Source organism: Micromys minutus, assembly GCF_963924665.1.
Source record: "Micromys minutus genome assembly, chromosome: 25".
Taxonomy (NCBI): domain Eukaryota; kingdom Metazoa; phylum Chordata; class Mammalia; order Rodentia; family Muridae; genus Micromys; species Micromys minutus.
The window spans coordinates 1074732-1092333 of record NC_137960.1 but is presented as its reverse complement, the minus strand read 5'-3'; the positions used below and the strand labels follow the sequence as shown (position 1 = coordinate 1092333).

Here is a 17602-nt window from a genome sequence, read left to right as displayed (position 1 = left end):
GAGCTGGCCGGAGCCTTCCTGGGTATCCCCCCACCCTGGCACTTCAAGTTAGGTACTCCCTCTCCCACTGAGACTAGACAAGGCAGCTCAGGTAAAAGAACCTATTCCACATACAAGCAGCAGATTTTGGGATGGCCCCCACTCAGTTGTTTGGGACCCACATGATGACCAAGCTGCGCATCTGCTACATATGTGAGGGAGGCCTGGGTCCAGCCCGTGTATGTTCTCAGATTCTGAGAGCCCTATGGGTCCAGGTTAGTTGGCTCAGTTGGTCTTGCCGTGGAGTTCCTATTTCCTTCGGAGCTTGAAATCCTTCCTCCTATTCTTCCATAAGAGTCCCCAAGCTCCATCCATTGTTTGGCTGTGGGTATATGCAATATGAATATATGTAATCTGGTGGTTTTTAACTTTATAAGCTTTGATGCTACATCTTGGGAGCTCTCAGTTGCTGTCCTGGTGCCATGAGTATTTAATAAAGCCTCTTATTAAAATGTATTTATGGTCATGGGGAATCTCTTAGACCCATAACAGCCTCATTCCAGACTCCATTATTTTATTATAGTTTTTTTCTTCTTTTTTATAGCTATATCTTTATTTCACTTAAATTTCCTTTGAAATAAGACTGATTGTTTTTTAGTTTTTAGCTATTTTGCTAGGTAGCTCAGGCTGGCTCTGAATTTCTTATGTAGTTCATCTATCTATGAAGTGTTAGAATTACAGGGCATATATCACCAGCCTGACCCGAATAAGAGATTAAGAGTGGGCTGGAGAGATAGCTCAGTGGTTAAGAGCACTGACTGCTCTTCTAGAGGTCCTGAGTTCAATTCCCAGCAACCGCATAGTGGCTCACAACCATCGGTAATGGGATCTGATGCCCTCTTCTGGTGTGGTGTGTCTGAAGACAGTGAAAGCATACTCACATACATAAAGTAAAAATCCTTAAAAAGAGAGAGAGATTAAGAGTAACACATGTAACATCAAGGTTTCATAAAATTTTAGTAGTATTCCAGGTCGATAATCTTATTCTGAGAACAAAGCATGGAACCGGAGAAGGCCGAGAAATCATCAAAGACCAGGATCTTCACTTCCAAGAGGAGGAAAGAATTGTTGCTGAGTTGCCAGAAAAACGGGTCAAGAATCTTCCTTTTCCTGAAACCTATGGAGAAAGAAGACATGTTATATTTAACCGAAAAGAGTTTCTAGCAGTGTGAGATGAGATCAAACCTATGAAAGACATTTCCTATGACAGGGATAGGTGAGCTTCCCCCAAACAACCCTGTATCTCTAACCTCAAGGTAACCAATATCTAATTATTACTTTGAAGTATGCACATATTTCCCAGGACAGAAAATCATTAGCCAAGAAAAAGAAAAGGCTAAACTGTACCACATAAAAACTGCAAAAATGACTTTGTAGCTGGATATGGTGAAACAGATTTTTCTCAAAGAGCCCTATGATTTCTGGGAATGCTGTGTTCACCCAAACTGAAAGAAACCCAGAGTTCAAGTTCTAAAAAAACTAGCACACAGTCAAAAATGACAAAACAAAACAGTACCATGAAAAAGTCAGCAGACACATACAGTATCAGATCCACAGAAACAGTGGGTATCAGAATCATCATCACACACACACTCACACACACAGTTAGTTTAATATACTAACATACATTTAAAGAATAAAAGCGGCAATTTGAAATGATCGATGGGAGCCCAGAGTTGGGTTACTGGTTAAGAGCACTTGTTGCTCTTGCAGAGAATCCAGGTTTGATCCCTGGCATCCACATAGTGGTCACAACCACCTTTAACTCCAGCCCTAGGGAATCTCACATCTTTTTCTGACCTCTCTGGACACCAGACATGCAAACAGTACACTTATCACTTACATACATGCAAGCAAAAGACTCGTACACATAAAATAATAATTGTTAAATGAAATAATTGAAAAATTTAAAATAACTTGCTAGCTAACAGGAAAAAAGTGGTAATAAAGGGGGCTGAGGAGATGGCTCAGCTGGTAAAGCGTCTGTTGTACAGACATAAAAACTTGAGTTTGGATTCCTGGGATCCATTTAAAGGTAAAGAAAATGCTGGGTGTGGTGGTCTACCTGTACAGAATGGGCTCTACTAGATCTGGGATGCTTGGGACAATGGCAAATGAACGTTCCAAACGCACTTGGTAACCAGCCTAGTCTGAGCTCCAGGCTCAGAGACTCTGCCTCATAAGATAAGGTGGAGAACAGGAAATAAGGGCACACAGTGCTAATTCCAGCACTCTGGAGGCAGAGTGAAATCTGGGAGTTTGAAGCAAACCTGGTCTACAAAGAGTTCTAGGTCAGCCGAGAATATAGGAAAACCCTGTCTCAGAAGAGAAAGAGAAAAGAAAAGACAGTTAATGAAGCTACCCAATGTTTAACTCTGGCCACCAAATGTACACCTGCACACATCCACATGAACACAAATATACCACACCTACCACACTCTCACCACCATAAACAGACAAATTGAAGACAAAATTAATGACCTGTAAGAAAGATCTGGAGAAATTACCTAGAAGACAATATAAACAGATGGGGTGGAAAATACAGAAGACAAGAGACACGAAAGTCTAATAAGAAATTTGAGGACGTGGGGAACAAGCAATATTGGAATGGGATAATGGCTGATCTAATCTAGACTGACGAAAAATAAAGTCAATCCTCAGCTTCGGAGACCTAAGGGGCTGGTATGTGGTTGAGTAGGTAAGAGTGCTTATATAGCTTTCTCAAAGCTGAGGGCTGTATCCTCAGAACCATGAACAGCTGTGGTGGCACCACCCGCCTGCAATCCTCCCATCTGAGAGGTGGAAGCCGGAGAAGATCAAGAAGAAAAAAAATGTTTACTGACAATAATAAAGAGGACAACTGTAAGAGAGCTTGGGGGCTGGAGAGGTGGCTCAGTGGTTAAGAGCACTGACTGCTCTTCCAGAGGTCCTGAGTTCAAATCTCAGAGACCACATGGTGGCTCAGAATCATCTGTAATGAGATCTGATGCCCTCTACTGGAGTGTCTGAAGACAGTTACAGTGCACTTTATATAATAAATTAATCTTAAAAAAAAGACCTGGGGTACTGAGTGCAGAGCACTTCTTGCACATGCCTGAGACTGTGAATAAGCTGGCGCTTCCCTGGGAGGAAGGAACACAACAAAAAGCAAAAGCAGAAATGCAGAAAGACAGGCAATGGTGTAGAATTACACCATAACCAAGACAAAGAGTGTTCCAAACTATTCAAGCAAGATATGTTAAGTGACTCCTTCCAAGTGGGAATTTCCGGCTATTGTACCACTAGGAAAAGAAATGCCTACTTCCTGTGTTTTACATTTTCCTAGTAGTTTTGGTTTGTTTTGGTGGCAAAGTCTCTGTAGCTCAGGCCGGCCTGAAGGCCCGATCCTCCTACAGAGGCACATTGTCACCACACCCGGCTTTCTTTCTACACATCTGAAAGGTGTAGATGTACTGGTTATAAGTGTCTGGGGTTGCTGCTGAGACAGTGCTTAAGAGCTTATGCTGTTGCAGAGGATCCAAGTCAGTTCTCAGCACCTACATCCAACAGCTGAGAACCACCTGCAACTCCAGCTGCGGGGACCCGAGTCTCTGGCCTCACTGGGCACCTGCACATTCAAATATGCACACACAAACAACTACACATAATCTTAAAAAAATAAATATCGTTTTAACAAGCCAGATGTTTGGATCTCAGCACTCAGGAAACAGGCAGGAAACAGATTCAAGTTTGAGGTTAACCTGGGCTACACGATTGAGCGTTCAAGGCTAGCCTGGGTATATAGTGAGCTCCTGTCTTGAAAAACACCAAGTAAATAATGAAAATAAAAAGGGCTACAACCTCCCCTATAATGGACTGGACCAAATGAAATAATGCAAATATGCCATTAATTCTGTTGTTTTCCAAGCACTGAGAAGGGGCAACGGGAGAAGTAGTCTCACTTGCAGTTGATACAGGTATAGAAGACTGTCTGTCCTTCATCAGCTGAGCGCATCTGTCTGGTGTGGTATGCCATTCCCTCGTGACCACATCGAGGGCAGTGCCTGTCAACCTAGGAAGAGACAGGAGGATTATGGAGACCTTGTCATAGTAAGTCTCTGCTTCCGTACAGAAATCAGACTATTGCACTCCTTGGACATTCTTCTGGAACAGAGTCCAAAACCAAGTCTCCAGAATCACGTTTCCATTGTTCTTTTGGAACCAGTTCTTATCAACTTACCACGGGTCCCTGAGAGTCAGGTCCCTCGTCCATAGACATAGGTATGGCAGCCCCCAATTTGTTGAACACTACTGAGGTCTTCACAACCTTCCCTTCAAAATCTGCACAGGAAATTAAAAAACAAAACAAAACAAAACAAAAAAACCCAGCAGAAATAGCAGAAGAGGCAACAAATCCCTGCAACATTCTCCCAGGTGAGTCACGTCCTTGGGTTTCTTCCCTTGGTCAATCTCGCTAACAGATCCCCGTTCTGAGTCTCACCTCCCTAAGCCAAATCAGTGCTGAGGTCACCCCCATAGTGAACCCTTCCACCTGTACCCTTGGCTGAGTCTAGCTAGCATACCAGCCCCTCACCTCGCACATCGATGGAGAAGCCACAACGAGGGCAGATGACAGTATCCTGAGCTCCAGGCAGTGGCAGGACTGAGCCACAGTCTGGGCAAAAATCCAAGTCTGATTGAAAGTTGGAGCAGGGGCGGGCCAGCTCCATAGCGGATGAGAGCTGGGGAAAAAAGTTTATTATTGAGATGCAGGAGTCTGGCCTTGATGGTGGTTCCCCATTGCTTCCCGGGCGGGAATTACCAGAGTCGTCCTCGCACTCTACCTTCTGGCCGCAGCGTTTGTAGTGCTAAGCGTCAGGAACCTCAGCTGCTGGGGAACCTGGCGCAGGCGGACGGAGGGCGGAAGGAGATAGAGTCCAGATCCCAACCGCGGGCTAGAGCGCCCGATCCCAAGGCGCCGAGCAACGAGTGCTCCGGACGGGCTAGAGCGTCTTTGGGGCCCGGTGGCCGTTGGGTCGTGACGTCATAATTAATGGCTCACATACTTGAGGCCGCTTGAGGGAGCCGAACCTCTGGCGGAAGGGAATTTACGGCGGCACGCAGTCTGGGACTATGACGTCGACCAAGCTAAGGCGAGTAGCCAGTGTCAAGCCACCCGCTACTTTCCTGCTCAGCTGGAATCCTGGACTATTATTTGCTTTGGTATGGGAAGGGGCGGGAACGGCCCCCTAAAACTACTGATTTTTCCAGAGCAACTGATACGCTTGGATTGAGAGAACCGCAACTCGTGCCGGTTCCCGAGACCCCCTTTTTTTTGGTTTGTTTGTTTTGTTTTGTCCTGTTGCTGCTCAGTAGCCAAAAACAAAGCTAAGAATCATCCTTGTACATTCTTTTGGGCCCTCCTGGCCGTTTGTCCCTTGGCTGCAACAGCTTTCTCGCTTCCTCGCGTCGACGTTGGGCAGTTTTGAGCACTTGAGTGAGTCAGCTGTGTAAGGAGTGTGGATGGTGAGGGTGAAGGCAGAATACACAGGCATTTGAGAGGGAGTTTAGGAATTTGAAGGTGGTGCAATTGGTGAGACCAGGGCTCCTCTCTTCCTAGGCACTTGCCAGATAAGGGAGGTTAGTTATTAATCAAAAGCTCCTCTTTGGATTTACTAGGGGTTAGGCTTGGTTTTCTCTTGCAGACCATTTTCCACTCCCTCAAGTTCCCATTCACCCGTGTTTAAATACCTGCCATCCAATAAGTGAACAATAGGGTTAGTATAAAATTGTGTCGTTTCATTCATCTGAAGCCTACAAAGTAAGGAAAACGTGTGCTGAGGAAGGACCAGCTTGAAGGTAGCGTCTCCAGCCTTCCAGCAGACATCCTGATTACAATGCTGAGACTGGTCTCATAACTGCTTTCTGAAGGACATACATTGTACTCTTTTGTAGGAGAGACTCATCTGTCTTTCTGTGCAGTTAGTGTGCGATTAAACCACAGAGAAGTAGTTAAAGACCCTCAGCAAGGATGCCCAAGAGGACAGACCATGTTTTACTTAGGGATGAAACTTGTCATCGAGCCTGTTGGACTCTAAATTTTACCAGTGTCTTTCAAAGTAGAAATTGAAATTAGCCCCATTTTCCCTTTAAAGTTTGACATTCTTCAGACATCCAAGATGGTTTGACTGCTACCTTTTACTGTACAAGCAGTATAAGGTGTGATGTTCCTCTTCTAACAAAAGCTCTGTCTATCCAATATTTAGCATCTGTGCAAGGGTTAGAAGCTGAGACCAGACTCTGCGTAGTTGAAATCTGTGTTCTCTCTTTAATACAGATAAATAGTTAGAATATGGAGAAAGTGCACAAGTCTATGGTTGAGCTAGGGATATAAAGTCTACAGGATATACCTCTAGACTGCATGGAGGACAGGCACATGCTTTAATAAAAAGATGCGGCATGTCTACGTGGTGGAACATGCCTTTATCCTAGTTATGAGGGAAAGATGCTTAGCTACTGTGTGTTAATAGAATTTTGAGACTTAGGGTCATAGTACTTACTATATTGGATGCCTTGTGCAAGAAATGAAAATATGAGGCTGTAGAAATGGCTCAGTAAAGAGTGCTGGCTACTCTCAAAGGACCCTGGTTCATTTTCCAGCACCCATGACACATGGTTTCTCACAACCATCTATAACTCCAGTTCTGGGAGATCCAGCACCTTCTTCCATACCTCTACAATGGCATGCATGTGGTGCATGAACATCCCCGCAAGCAAAACACTCACATACATAAAAAATAAATATTTTATAAAGAAGAAATTCAAGTAAGGTGGTCATTATTTTTTGGAGGCAGAATCTCATAGCCCAGACTGACCTAGAACTCCTGCCTAGCCTCCTAAGTGTGGTTATAGGTATGAAACTCTAGGATGGTAAGTTTTTAATCTCAGTATCTAAGAAGGGCTTGAGAGATAGCCTAGTGGTTAAGAGCACTTGTTCCTCTTCTGGGGAACCCAAGTTCAATTCCCACTGGCAGCTATAGCCAGCTAGGACAGCTAACAGTTATAACTCCAATCCCAGAGAATCTAAATCTGATGCCCTCTTCTGGTTTCTGAGTGAATACATGCTTATGGTGCACAGACACATGCAGAGAAAACAGCAGTATACATTAAAAATAGAAATAAATCTTAAAAGAATGTCCAAGAAATCAGTGAGACAAAATATTAGGTATTAGAGCCTCTCTAATATTATGAAGTTTATCACTTGTAGGTATACATTATAATTTACACACTTCTAAATTTAAACATCAAAATGTGACTATAGATATAATTGATAATTGATCCTTACAAATATTTTTAGAATTACTTCTTTGTTTTGAGTGTTTGCCTGAATGTATATGTGTATGCCATATGCATGTATGCCTTGTCCTCATGGAGATCAGAAGAGGGGTGTCTGATCCCCTGTTACTGTAGTTACAGATGACCATGAGCTGTCATGTAGGTGCTGAGACTTGAATATAGATCCTCTGAAAGAGTAGACGGTGTTCTTAATCATTGAGCCATCTCTCCAGCCCCAATAGTGATTGATTTCTTAAAAAAAAAAAATTCTTGTTTCATATGTTATATCTCAGCTGCTGTTTCCTATTCCTCCTCTCCTCGAGTCCCTCCCCTCTCTAGGAAAGGGCAGGCCTCCCAGGGATATAAGCCAAACATGGCATATGATGTTGAAATAAGACTAAGCACATCCCCTCATTAAGTTATTAAGGATGTATAATGCCCCAAAATCAGAAAAAAAAAAAAAAAAGAGAGACAGTCCCTCCTCCCACATACACTGTTAGGTGACTCAAAACAACACCAAGCTATATAACCATAACATATTTGCAGAAGTCAAGGCCCACACAGGACCCCTGATTGTTGGTTCAGACTTTGTGAGGCCCTATGAGCCCTGGCTAGTTAGTTCTGTGGACCATGTTCTTTTGGTGTCCTTGATGCCTCTGAGTCATACAATCCTTCCTCCTCTTCCATAGGATTTCCTAAACTCTACCTAATATTTAGCTGTAGGTCTCTAGATCTGCTCCCATCTGTTGCTGAATGAATGTTCTCTGATTATAGTTGTGTTAGGCTCCAGTCTAAAAGTATAGCAGAGTACCATTAGGAATCATTTTATTGGCTTATTTATTATGGTTTTTGTGGGGTTTTTTTGGTTTTTTTTTTTTTTTGTTTTTTGTTTTTGTTTTTGTTTGTTTGTTTTGAGAGGTCTGTGTAGAATTGGCTTTTTGGGAACTCACTTTGTAGACCAAAGCTGGCTTTCAACTAACTCACAGCGATGCCTCTGCCTTCACTGTGCTGTAATTAAAGGCATGCCCCATTACCACCCAGTGACTTTCCATTTTTTTCAATAGTATTTGGTTCTATCCTAGGTCTCTGGGCTATCCAGACTCTGGTCTCTTGCCCTCCAGGCAGTGTCAGGCATGGGGTTTCTCTCCCATGATATGGTTTAAGATTTATGTATATGGGTGTTTTGTCTTCATGACATCTGCACCAGAAGAGGACATTTGATCCCCTGGGACTACAGTTATAGACAGTCGTGAGCTAATTGAACTCAGGGCCTCCAGAAGATCAGCCAGTACCCTCAAGCACTGAGCCATCTCTACAGTCCCCAGTAATGATTTTTAAGTGAGTTGTAAAAATGAAAATGCCACAGAGGAAGGGAGAATCACTGTGATGAAGTGTTCTAGAAAGACTTAATAGAGACCAAGAGGCTTACCTGTAAAGGGTGATTTGCCTGTAAAGCACAGGTAGCTGACACTGGGAATTTGCCATGTAATCTGTTTATACTTAAGCCATATTTGTTCCTTATGACCCTAAGAGGCAAGCCCTTATATCTGCCGTTTATAAGTAAGGAAACTGACATGGAAGGTAGTTGGCTTTCCCTGAACCATATGTTGAGAAAATAGTAGAAGTATGGTTTAATTTTATTCCGCCAGTCCTCAAAGCCTTTGCTTTTGACTATAGTTTGGGGGTTTCCCAACTTGTGTGCTGGACAGCTTCAGTGGCTTAAAGGTGACCTCACAGTAAACTGAGCTCTGAGCAGGAATGACTCATAAAAACTTGGTGATCTTCACTTGTGGTGCCATTAGCCTGATAATCAAACCCAGGGGGCCACAAAGCTCTGCCTGCAGAGTTTTGTCAGGGAATAGTCTCAACATGGATTTAGGGTGAAGGATGAGTGACAGTGCCAGGCAGGCAGGCAGAGGGCCAGATAAGATGATCCAACAGGAATAGAATCTCAGTGCAAAGCAAAGATGCTGTACTCGCTGATAGAAGCACAGAGGGCCTGGCTGGACAAAGTGCAGAAAGACAATGAGCTGGCCAAACTAGAGACTATCGCAGAAGGCAAAAAGGGCGTTGAAACTGAACAATCTGGTCTGGGTGTCCCTAGGCCACCCCACACCAAAGAGCCTATTTCTTTCCTCTGTCCGTGCCAAATAAATGATTCTGAGTGGTTTACATTGAGTCCACAGGAGAGGTATGTTTTCAGTTTATATATAAGAAATGATAGTCGATTTTTTTGTGCCATGGGAAATGCAATGTTTTCATAGTTGAGAAATAGTCCTTGTTCTTGGCCAAAACATTGAGATCTTTGGGATGATAGATGAGCAAATGTGGTATTTCCCACACTCCAATCTACCTTTGATTTTTTATCTTTTAGATTGGCTTGGGTAAAAGAATCCAGAGACCCTAGGATTTCAGAGGGTCAGTGGTCTCCACTGGAGAAGAGAATCCTGGTAAATAATCTGTACACTCTACAGTTTGGAGCTACTTAGAAAAGGGACCTGAGGTGTAAAATCCTTCTGCACAGGTGACCCCGTGAGACAGCACTCAGCTTCCACTCTTGTACAATAAATTATTTCAGACCCACTTTAAAACTAGTTATTTACTGGTGATGGGTACTTTGAGAACACCCAGGCTTGCCCGGATGCATAGGGTGTAGACTTTAAACTGTTACTCTAAAGTAAATAAAAGGGCTGGGTGTATGTGTATTTACCTGCTTTTGGCTTCAGAGTTCTGGGATTAAGGTTCATGCTACTCCTGGCCCAAGACTCCTTTCCTATAACGGTTCTAGGGAAGGCAAACTTTTAAAAAGTGTGTTTAAAGGAAAAATTACAAGATTCTGAAACTCACTTTGACAGAGTTTTGGTGGTGTACATACAACAGCAGCAAGACACTTGGTAACTCAGAAATGCCATGAGGAGAGCAAAGCACTCTGCAAGGAGCAAGCGCATTCTCTTGACTACTGGCTGGCAAAAGCAGAGTCATATTATAATAAGAGAACAGTGCACATGATGAAAAAAGACACGGGTGGTGAAACAAAGACAGAAGTGGAAAAGGAACCACCACCACGCACAGAGAAACAAAAACAGCATTATTGGGTGTCTGAGAGAGAGAAGAAGCAAATAGAAAGGCACATTCACAGAACAGGCCAGGCCAGAGAATTTAAGGACAAACCCTGGAAACAACAGCCACGACTCCTCAGTGAAACAACACTACCCAAAATTGTGCTAGAAAAGCAAAGCATCCCAAAGACGCAGGGAAGAAGGCAGGCACACGAGAGAGAATTGCTCCAAATTAAAGATCACCAGGAGCGCATGATTCGAGGGAGGGAACTTCTACAGCAAAGGCTCGAAGAAAGAATCTTGAGGAAAAGCCTGATCCAGATCCCAATTCCTGAGAAGCGTGATCGAGTGAAGAAACAGAGAAAAGAGTTTGAGAGGGTAGTTGCGTATCCACTTTTCCAGCCATCCAGTACCAGTCGGATTAAAGTGGATGTCCTCATGGAAAAATCTCAGGATGAAGAGGACTTGAGTAGAAGTATAAAACCTTTCGGAAGGAGATTCTTAGCTGTACCACCCTTTCTGAGAACTCAAATAGGAAAAATAAAGGATCTGTAAAGTTTGAAGAGTTTTGCCAATGGAACCATGTTTCTTTTCTCTCTCTCTCTCTCTCTCTCTCTCTCTCTCTCTCTCTCTCTCTCTCTCTCTCTCTCTCTCTCTCTCTCTCTCTCTTTGTGTGTGTGTGGGGGGGGGGTGGCCCTGGCTGGCCTGGAACTGGCTGGCCTCAAACTCAGAGTTCTGCCTGCCTTCGTCTCCCAAAGCCTGGGATTAGTGGTACTAATCCCTACCTTATATGAATCTACCTTTTGTGTTCTGGTTGTCTGGTTTTTCTGTTTGTTTTTGTTCTAAAGGGTTATTTATTTAATATATATGAATAGTCTATCTGTAAGTACACTTACATGCCAGAAGAGGGCATCAGATCCCATTACAAATGGTTGTAAGCCACTGTGGTTACTGGGAATTGAACTCAGGACCTTTGGAAGAGCAGCATGTACAACATACCACTAAGCTATCTCTCCAGCTATCCCTGAGTGGCATGATTTTTATTACACATATACGTAGTTAGCAAATAGTCTGAGCTTGAAAGTTTGCCTAGCTATTTTCTAATTTGTATTTGCTCAAATTATCCTTCCAAAAATGTTTAGATTGTGTGTGTGTGTGTGTGTGTGTGTGTGTGTGTGTTAGAGGTGGTCCTCTCCTATCATTTGGATCCTGGGGATTCAACTTAGGTCATCAGGCTTGGCAGCAAGAGCCTTAACTTACTGAATCATTTCGCCCTGCTTATCCTGTTAAACATTGCTTCTTTATTATAAAGTAAGAACAGCTTCTTAAAGGATGTATGGAGAATGAGGAACATTGTAGTACATTATTATGTACTGTTATTTTGTAGATGGTAGCTCTCCTAGCTGGGAAGACCTAGTTTTTCAATAATGGTGATAAAGGAATTTTTCTTGTTTGCCCAGGTCTTTGGTTTCTCATGCTTCCAACTTGCAAAGTTATCTTAATAATGTTACTACAGTTCAATATAACCTTACACTTTGATGGATACTTTGCTTCCTTCAGTAGAGAAATAACAAGCAGGCCCTAAAATTCTGACTTGCAACATATAATTAATTAACTGATTGATTGATTTATATGAAAATTTTAATTTTGAGACACTTTCTATGTGCTATCATTACTGGAAATAAGGGGATGTTATGTGACACATTTCCTGGGGAGACAGGAATGTCTACTCACCCCAGTTGAGGCACCAATAATAGACAAAAGAAACATTTTGACAAAATTCCAACTTAGTAAACTAGTTAGTTATTGGGTTGACTTACACAACCATGGATGATCGAATATAGCTCTGAATCACCAAAAACGTCTATCTGGCAAGGGTGATGACTTGTGAAAGCTGCAATACTGGAGCCCTCTGCAGGACTTGCAGATACAAGACATTTCAGAGGCCTCCTCTCCCCAGTTCTCACTGCTTGGGGAGGGTTCTTGTGAATCTTCTAAATTTCAGGAACTTCCTGGATGCTGGGAGCCTGCCCAAGCCCCAGATAACATTTACCTGTCTTGACCCAAGCCACAGACCTCTGGTGATTAATAACCAATTGTTAAACAGTAGGAGATTAAGAAGTTCTTTGTCCCCTAACCCCAGGTTCTTTACAGCCCCACCCTGGGGAGAGAGTTCACTAACTCCTTGCCAGCTAAAAAAAGTCACAGAAAGAAACACACTTTGAAAAGAGATTCTAGGGGTCTGCAGAGATGATTCAGCAGTTAAGAGCACCTACTGCTCTTCCAAAGGTCCTGAGTTCAATTTCCAGCAACCACATGGTGGCTCACAACCATTTGTCATGGGATCCGATGTCCTCTTCTGGTGTGTCTGAAGACAGCTACAGTGTATTCACATAAAATAAATAAATAAATCTTCTAAAAAAAGAAAGAAAGAAAAAGAGATTCTAATCTTTATTTCTAAGGGAAAGAAAAAGGAACTAACTTTCTATTGACCTTAGGAAAAAAGCCGGACTCTGGGAAAATAACTTGTCTACTCTGCTCTGCTCTTTGCTTCTCTTCTGCTTCCTTCTGCTTCCACTTTGCTAATGCTTAGTGTCATCATTCCTAGTTCTTGTACTTTTTTCAGGATTCATGATCACATGCTGTTCCCAGTATCTTTTTTCAAACGTTCACAACAAGTGCGAACATAAATTTGAATCATAAATTGGATAAGTAAAAACAGAGATGTTTACATGAATTTCCATTAAGACTAGTTAACTAAACATGTATTATCTGCCATTATCTCTGCAGGTTCATTAAAAGTTTAAGACAATAATTTTTATGTTTAAGTTAGCAAGGTTTTGTCTAGAGACAAAACATCTGCCTAGGGTCTCAATAGTGTTGAATTTTTGTATAGATCCAGTCAATATTTTATCTTTTATCCTTGTACCTATAATAATCAATTGTTCATTCCTTTTTATAACCTTTAGTTAGCAGATAATATTTTCACATAGCCTAAAAGGAATGTTTCCTTGATTATAAATCCATTTCAATCCTGCTTTCTATCTTAGTGCAATTAACTCATGACACATGAAGGTTTTCAGAGCCCCAGTTGTTCCTTTCATATTACAGAGGGCTCAAAATTACTTGTATAAACTTAGGGATTCTATAGAACCATTATTAGGAATTATTAAATCGTCAATTTGTCTACATAACATTACTACAAAAGAGTACATATTCATTGATCTGCAGAAAATCTGCCCAATAGGGTGGGCTAAACTCCAGAAACTGTTATATTAATTAAATAATGACAGGAAAGGCATATATGCTGTAAAAATCAATCCTGAGATGAGTATTCTGAGCCTTGCATTTAAAATTATCCATTGAAGACCAAGCAAAATGATGCACCATCTCCAGAATGTTACTTGTACGCTGTCAGCTTTTCCTAGATGGTTCCTGACACCTGGAACTCAGTTGCGTGCTTCTTAAGTCTTAATAATCCTCCCTACAGAATTGAATGTTTTAATTTAGTAGAAACTTCTACGTGGTCCTGAAGAAAAGTCCTTGCCCTAGAGTAATGAAGGGTTCATGGCATGACTCACTCTACCACTGGGTAGTATGTGGTAAGGGTTATGTATAGGTATTATCCAAAGGAAGGATCCGGCCTAAGTGTGCAGGAGGAGAAAGGAGATTAGAGAAGGGTATTTAGTAGACATTGTATTTCATCACTTCCTATCACCCACTTAACCAGCACATTCTCTTAGCATAAATTACTCCAGGTTTAAGCAAATGGAGCCTTTCACAGATACATCTTTAGAGATCATTAAAAATGATGAAGCAAAGTTGTAAATTTAGTGAGAATTATTCACTAAGGTGACTACAACTGATTATTTCCCATTCGATTCCTTTTCTTTTCCCTTTCTTCTTCCCCTCCTTTCTTCTTCTTCTTCTTCTTCTTCTTCTTCTTCTTCTTCTTCTTCTTCTTCTTCTTCTTCTTCTTCTTCTTCTTCTTCTTCTCCTCCTCCTCCTCCTCCTCCTCCTCCTCCTCCTCCTCCTCCTCCTCCTCCTCCTCCTCCTCCTCCTTCTTCTTCTTCTTCTTCTTCTTCCCTCTTCTTCTTCTTCTTCTTCTTCTTCTTCTTCTTCTTCTTCTTCTTCTTCCTTCTTCTTCCCTCTTCCTTCTTCTTCTTCTTCTTCTTCTTCTTCTTCTTCTTCCTTCTTCCTTCTTCCTTCTTCCTTCTTCTTCTTCTCCTTCTTCTTCCTTCTTCCTTCTTCCTTCTTCCTTCTTCCTTCTTCCTTCTTCCTTCTTCCTTCTTCCTTCTTCCTTCTTCCTTCTTCCTTCTTCCTTCTTCCTTCTTCCTTCTTCCTTCTTCCTTCTTCCTTCTTCCTTCTTCCTTCTTCCTTCTTCCTTCTTCTTCTTCTTCTTCTTCTTCTTCTTCTTCTTCTTCTTCTTCTTCTTCTTCTTCTTCTTCTTCTTCTTCTTCTTCTTCTTCTTCTTCTTCTTTTCTCTCTCTCTGTAAGGCCCATATGGATTTGTGTTACTATTTTCATTGTTGTGACACAATACCCAACAGGACCAACTAAAGAAGTTTATTGTGGTTCCTGGTTTGAGAGGATACAATCTTTCTCAGCACAAGACATGGTGGAGCACAAGGCAGCAGGAGCATGTGTCTGGGATTCCTCAGACTTCAGTAGATAAGGAGGCAGAGAGTAGAGACCCTCTTATCTGGCTTTATCTTGCTCTTTTATCCCTGGGATACAGTGTGGGATCCTATTAACAGACAAACAGAAAGGCACAGAATGAGTCCTGGGTTACATACCATACCCAACAGCCTCAGTGGGGATCTGGAAAGAATCTTTGGTATTTTGGGATAACAGTATCTGTGCTGGAAATGGGTTTTATATAGGCATTACATTTTGGCGGCAACAGTGGGAGTGTGAGGATAGGGATGGGGGCATCTGAGAATGAAAAGGGATGGACTTGCTATGTAAATGGATACATGCTGTCTCCTCTCCCATGAGGCATATCAATTACATACGGACAGTCTCTGATTGGCTACTATCTGCTCCTAGGCTGATGGCTTACTCTGAGTTACAAGTAATAGAATCCAAATTCTTATCATCTAAAAAGTAAAGGAATTCAATATATGACATTGGAGTGCTGGTGTCCAAGGTTAAAAGGAAGAACAGGAGAAAGAACAGAATGACAAGACCATCAATATCATGTCCCACACAGGGCACAGGGATCACTGGTCACCTCACTGACACCCTGGCACTGGTCTGTGGCTAGGACAACTTCCGTGGGAACTGTGTCAATATCACCCTTGCCAATTTCATTCTCTGCAACTCCAGCTTTTTCTTATCACCACATGCTGAGTCACGGTCCAGCATGTGGTCACTCAGCTGGCGGAGCTGAGAACTCATGTGGTATTTGCCTGTAGAAATGTTTGGGAAAGTGACAAAGCTCTCTGGTTCCCTTCTATACTCTTACTAGGTGTTTCCCTGGTGTGTAAAGAGAATCAAGAGCTGGGACAAGATGGTACAAGGTAGCTAGCAGTAGAAAAAACTGGGAAAGTTATCTGAATATCTCCACATAGAGCAGGAGAATGCCTGATAGGGATGCAGGATGATCATGTCCTAGAGGATGCCCTCCCCGGAGTCCTGGACTTTACAGAGGGCTAGTGCAGCCAGGCGTGGTGGCACACACCTTTAATCCCAGTACTCAGGCGGATCCCAGAGTCTGAAAGCAGCTCCAGGACAGCCAGGGGTTATATAGAGAGGCCCTGTCTCCAAGACAACAACCAAAGTTGCTACATGGAGCACTAGGTTGGGTAAGCACTCATACATAAATGAACCTCAATGTACTAAAATGGGCTATGAGCACATTTCCATGTAGGGCTTCAAATCTATGAAACCCCTCAGACACAATCCCTTCACTTCCTGCACTCTTCTTCCTCCTCATCACAATGGCAATCAGAACTCCAATGATGATAGCCCCAAGGAGAACTACACCAACAGTTATTCCAGCCAGAGGACAAGGAGGTGGTGTTAGGAAGAGAAAGGAGAAGAGAAGGAAGAGTTGAAGGGCATGACCCCCAATGCCTCCTAGCGCAGACCCTATGCAGGAGTCTCTCCTTGATAACAGACTCTGTGCTCAAAGTTCTCCTTACCCCATCTCAGGGTGAGGGGCTCAGGCAGCCCCTCATGTTGCACATGGCATGTGTATTTCTGCTCCTCTCCAGAAGGCACTACCAGAGCTGCAACTTCTGAAAGATTTCATCCCTTGCAGGCCTGGTCTCCACAGGGGTCATATCCTGGGTCAAATCCTTTACATCCCTCTACCAGGTCAGGGTGATGTCAGCAGGGTAGAAGCCCAGGGCCCAGCATCTCAGGTTGACATCTCCTTCAGGTCTGGGGTGATGGGTCACATGTGCCTTTGGGGGTATCTGAGAGTAAGAGTTGGAAAATGCAGGCATTTCATATTCTTTCTGAGATTAAGCAGTATTCGTGTGACAAGCCTGGTAATGGACAGCAGAAGTGAGATGCTATAAGAGTACCTGCCCCCCACGTTAGCCTGATCTCAGGCATCAGGATAATCTATTCCCTGGAAAGTTCTAGAATCATGGTCCCAGTGAGTGGTGCAGTAAGAGAGTCAACATCTCTGAACCAGGCCTCCAAAAACATTTGGTGTAGACAGCGTACTGGGGTTGGAAGAGGCCATGGTTGACAAATGGCCGCAGATTGAAGGAACTGCTGGTTGGCTTTTTCAGAGATCTCTCTTTCCATCTCAGGCTCTCTCTTTCCCTCTGAATAGTCCTGGTGGAAGGGCAAGTCCTTCAGATAGTCACTCTCCAGTACTGGGTCAGCAAACCCAGAAGCACTCTTCCACACCCTCACATCAAGAGAGGCAATTTTCAAACTGGCCGTATTTTTTTTTTCTAACCCTGAAAATATGAGACACAGTCCTGTCTCAGATGGAGCAGTTTTCTCGTTGCTCCTCTTAACTGTTCTCGGCAGTGTCTCCTTCCCTATCTCCAGATGCCTGAGGAGTGTCTCTATGCATCTCCCCTTCAGAATAGCTCTAATGTGTCTGCTACACCATCAGCTTTCCACTTGTGCGCTGCAATCTGACCCGAGGTGTTGCCAGTGGTCCAGGACTTCATATCCTCCTTTAGTCTGAGGTAATCTTTGCCGTCGTGAGCGTTCTCATAGTA

The 17602-nt window shown here is 42.9% G+C and overlaps 2 protein-coding genes across 5 annotated transcripts; one reads left to right on the top strand and one right to left on the bottom strand.

Annotated features, from left to right (window-relative positions):
• Positions 1-979: 979 nt before the first annotated feature.
• POLR1H (RNA polymerase I subunit H) lies at positions 980-4959 on the bottom strand. 3 transcript variants are annotated; one of them, XM_080938102.1, is made up of 5 exons: positions 4863-4959; positions 4613-4760; positions 4259-4359; positions 3981-4090; positions 980-1156 (listed from the first exon to the last, which is right to left on the bottom strand). In XM_080938102.1, the coding sequence occupies exons 2-5, from the start codon at positions 4746-4748 to the stop codon at positions 1132-1134; spliced, it is 372 nt and encodes a 123-aa protein (XP_080794228.1). In that variant the 5' UTR covers positions 4749-4760; positions 4863-4959; the 3' UTR covers positions 980-1131. The 3 variants fall into 3 exon arrangements, with proteins under 3 accessions (XP_080794228.1, XP_080794227.1, XP_080794226.1); XM_080938101.1 differs by having other exon boundaries at positions 4841-4929; XM_080938100.1 differs by having other exon boundaries at positions 4613-4927.
• A 116-nt stretch (positions 4960-5075) lies between these two features.
• Positions 5076-10967, top strand: LOC308437032 (RNA polymerase I subunit H-like; the record flags this gene model as incomplete). Of its 2 annotated transcripts, none has more annotated exons than XM_080938077.1 (3): positions 5076-5171; positions 9728-9803; positions 10209-10967. In XM_080938077.1, 3 exons carry the CDS (start codon positions 5152-5154, stop codon positions 10965-10967), a joined length of 855 nt encoding a protein of 284 aa, XP_080794203.1. The 2 variants fall into 2 exon arrangements, with proteins under 2 accessions (XP_080794203.1, XP_080794202.1); XM_080938076.1 differs by lacking the exon at positions 5076-5171 and adding an exon at positions 9321-9544.
• Positions 10968-17602: the final 6635 nt, after the last annotated feature.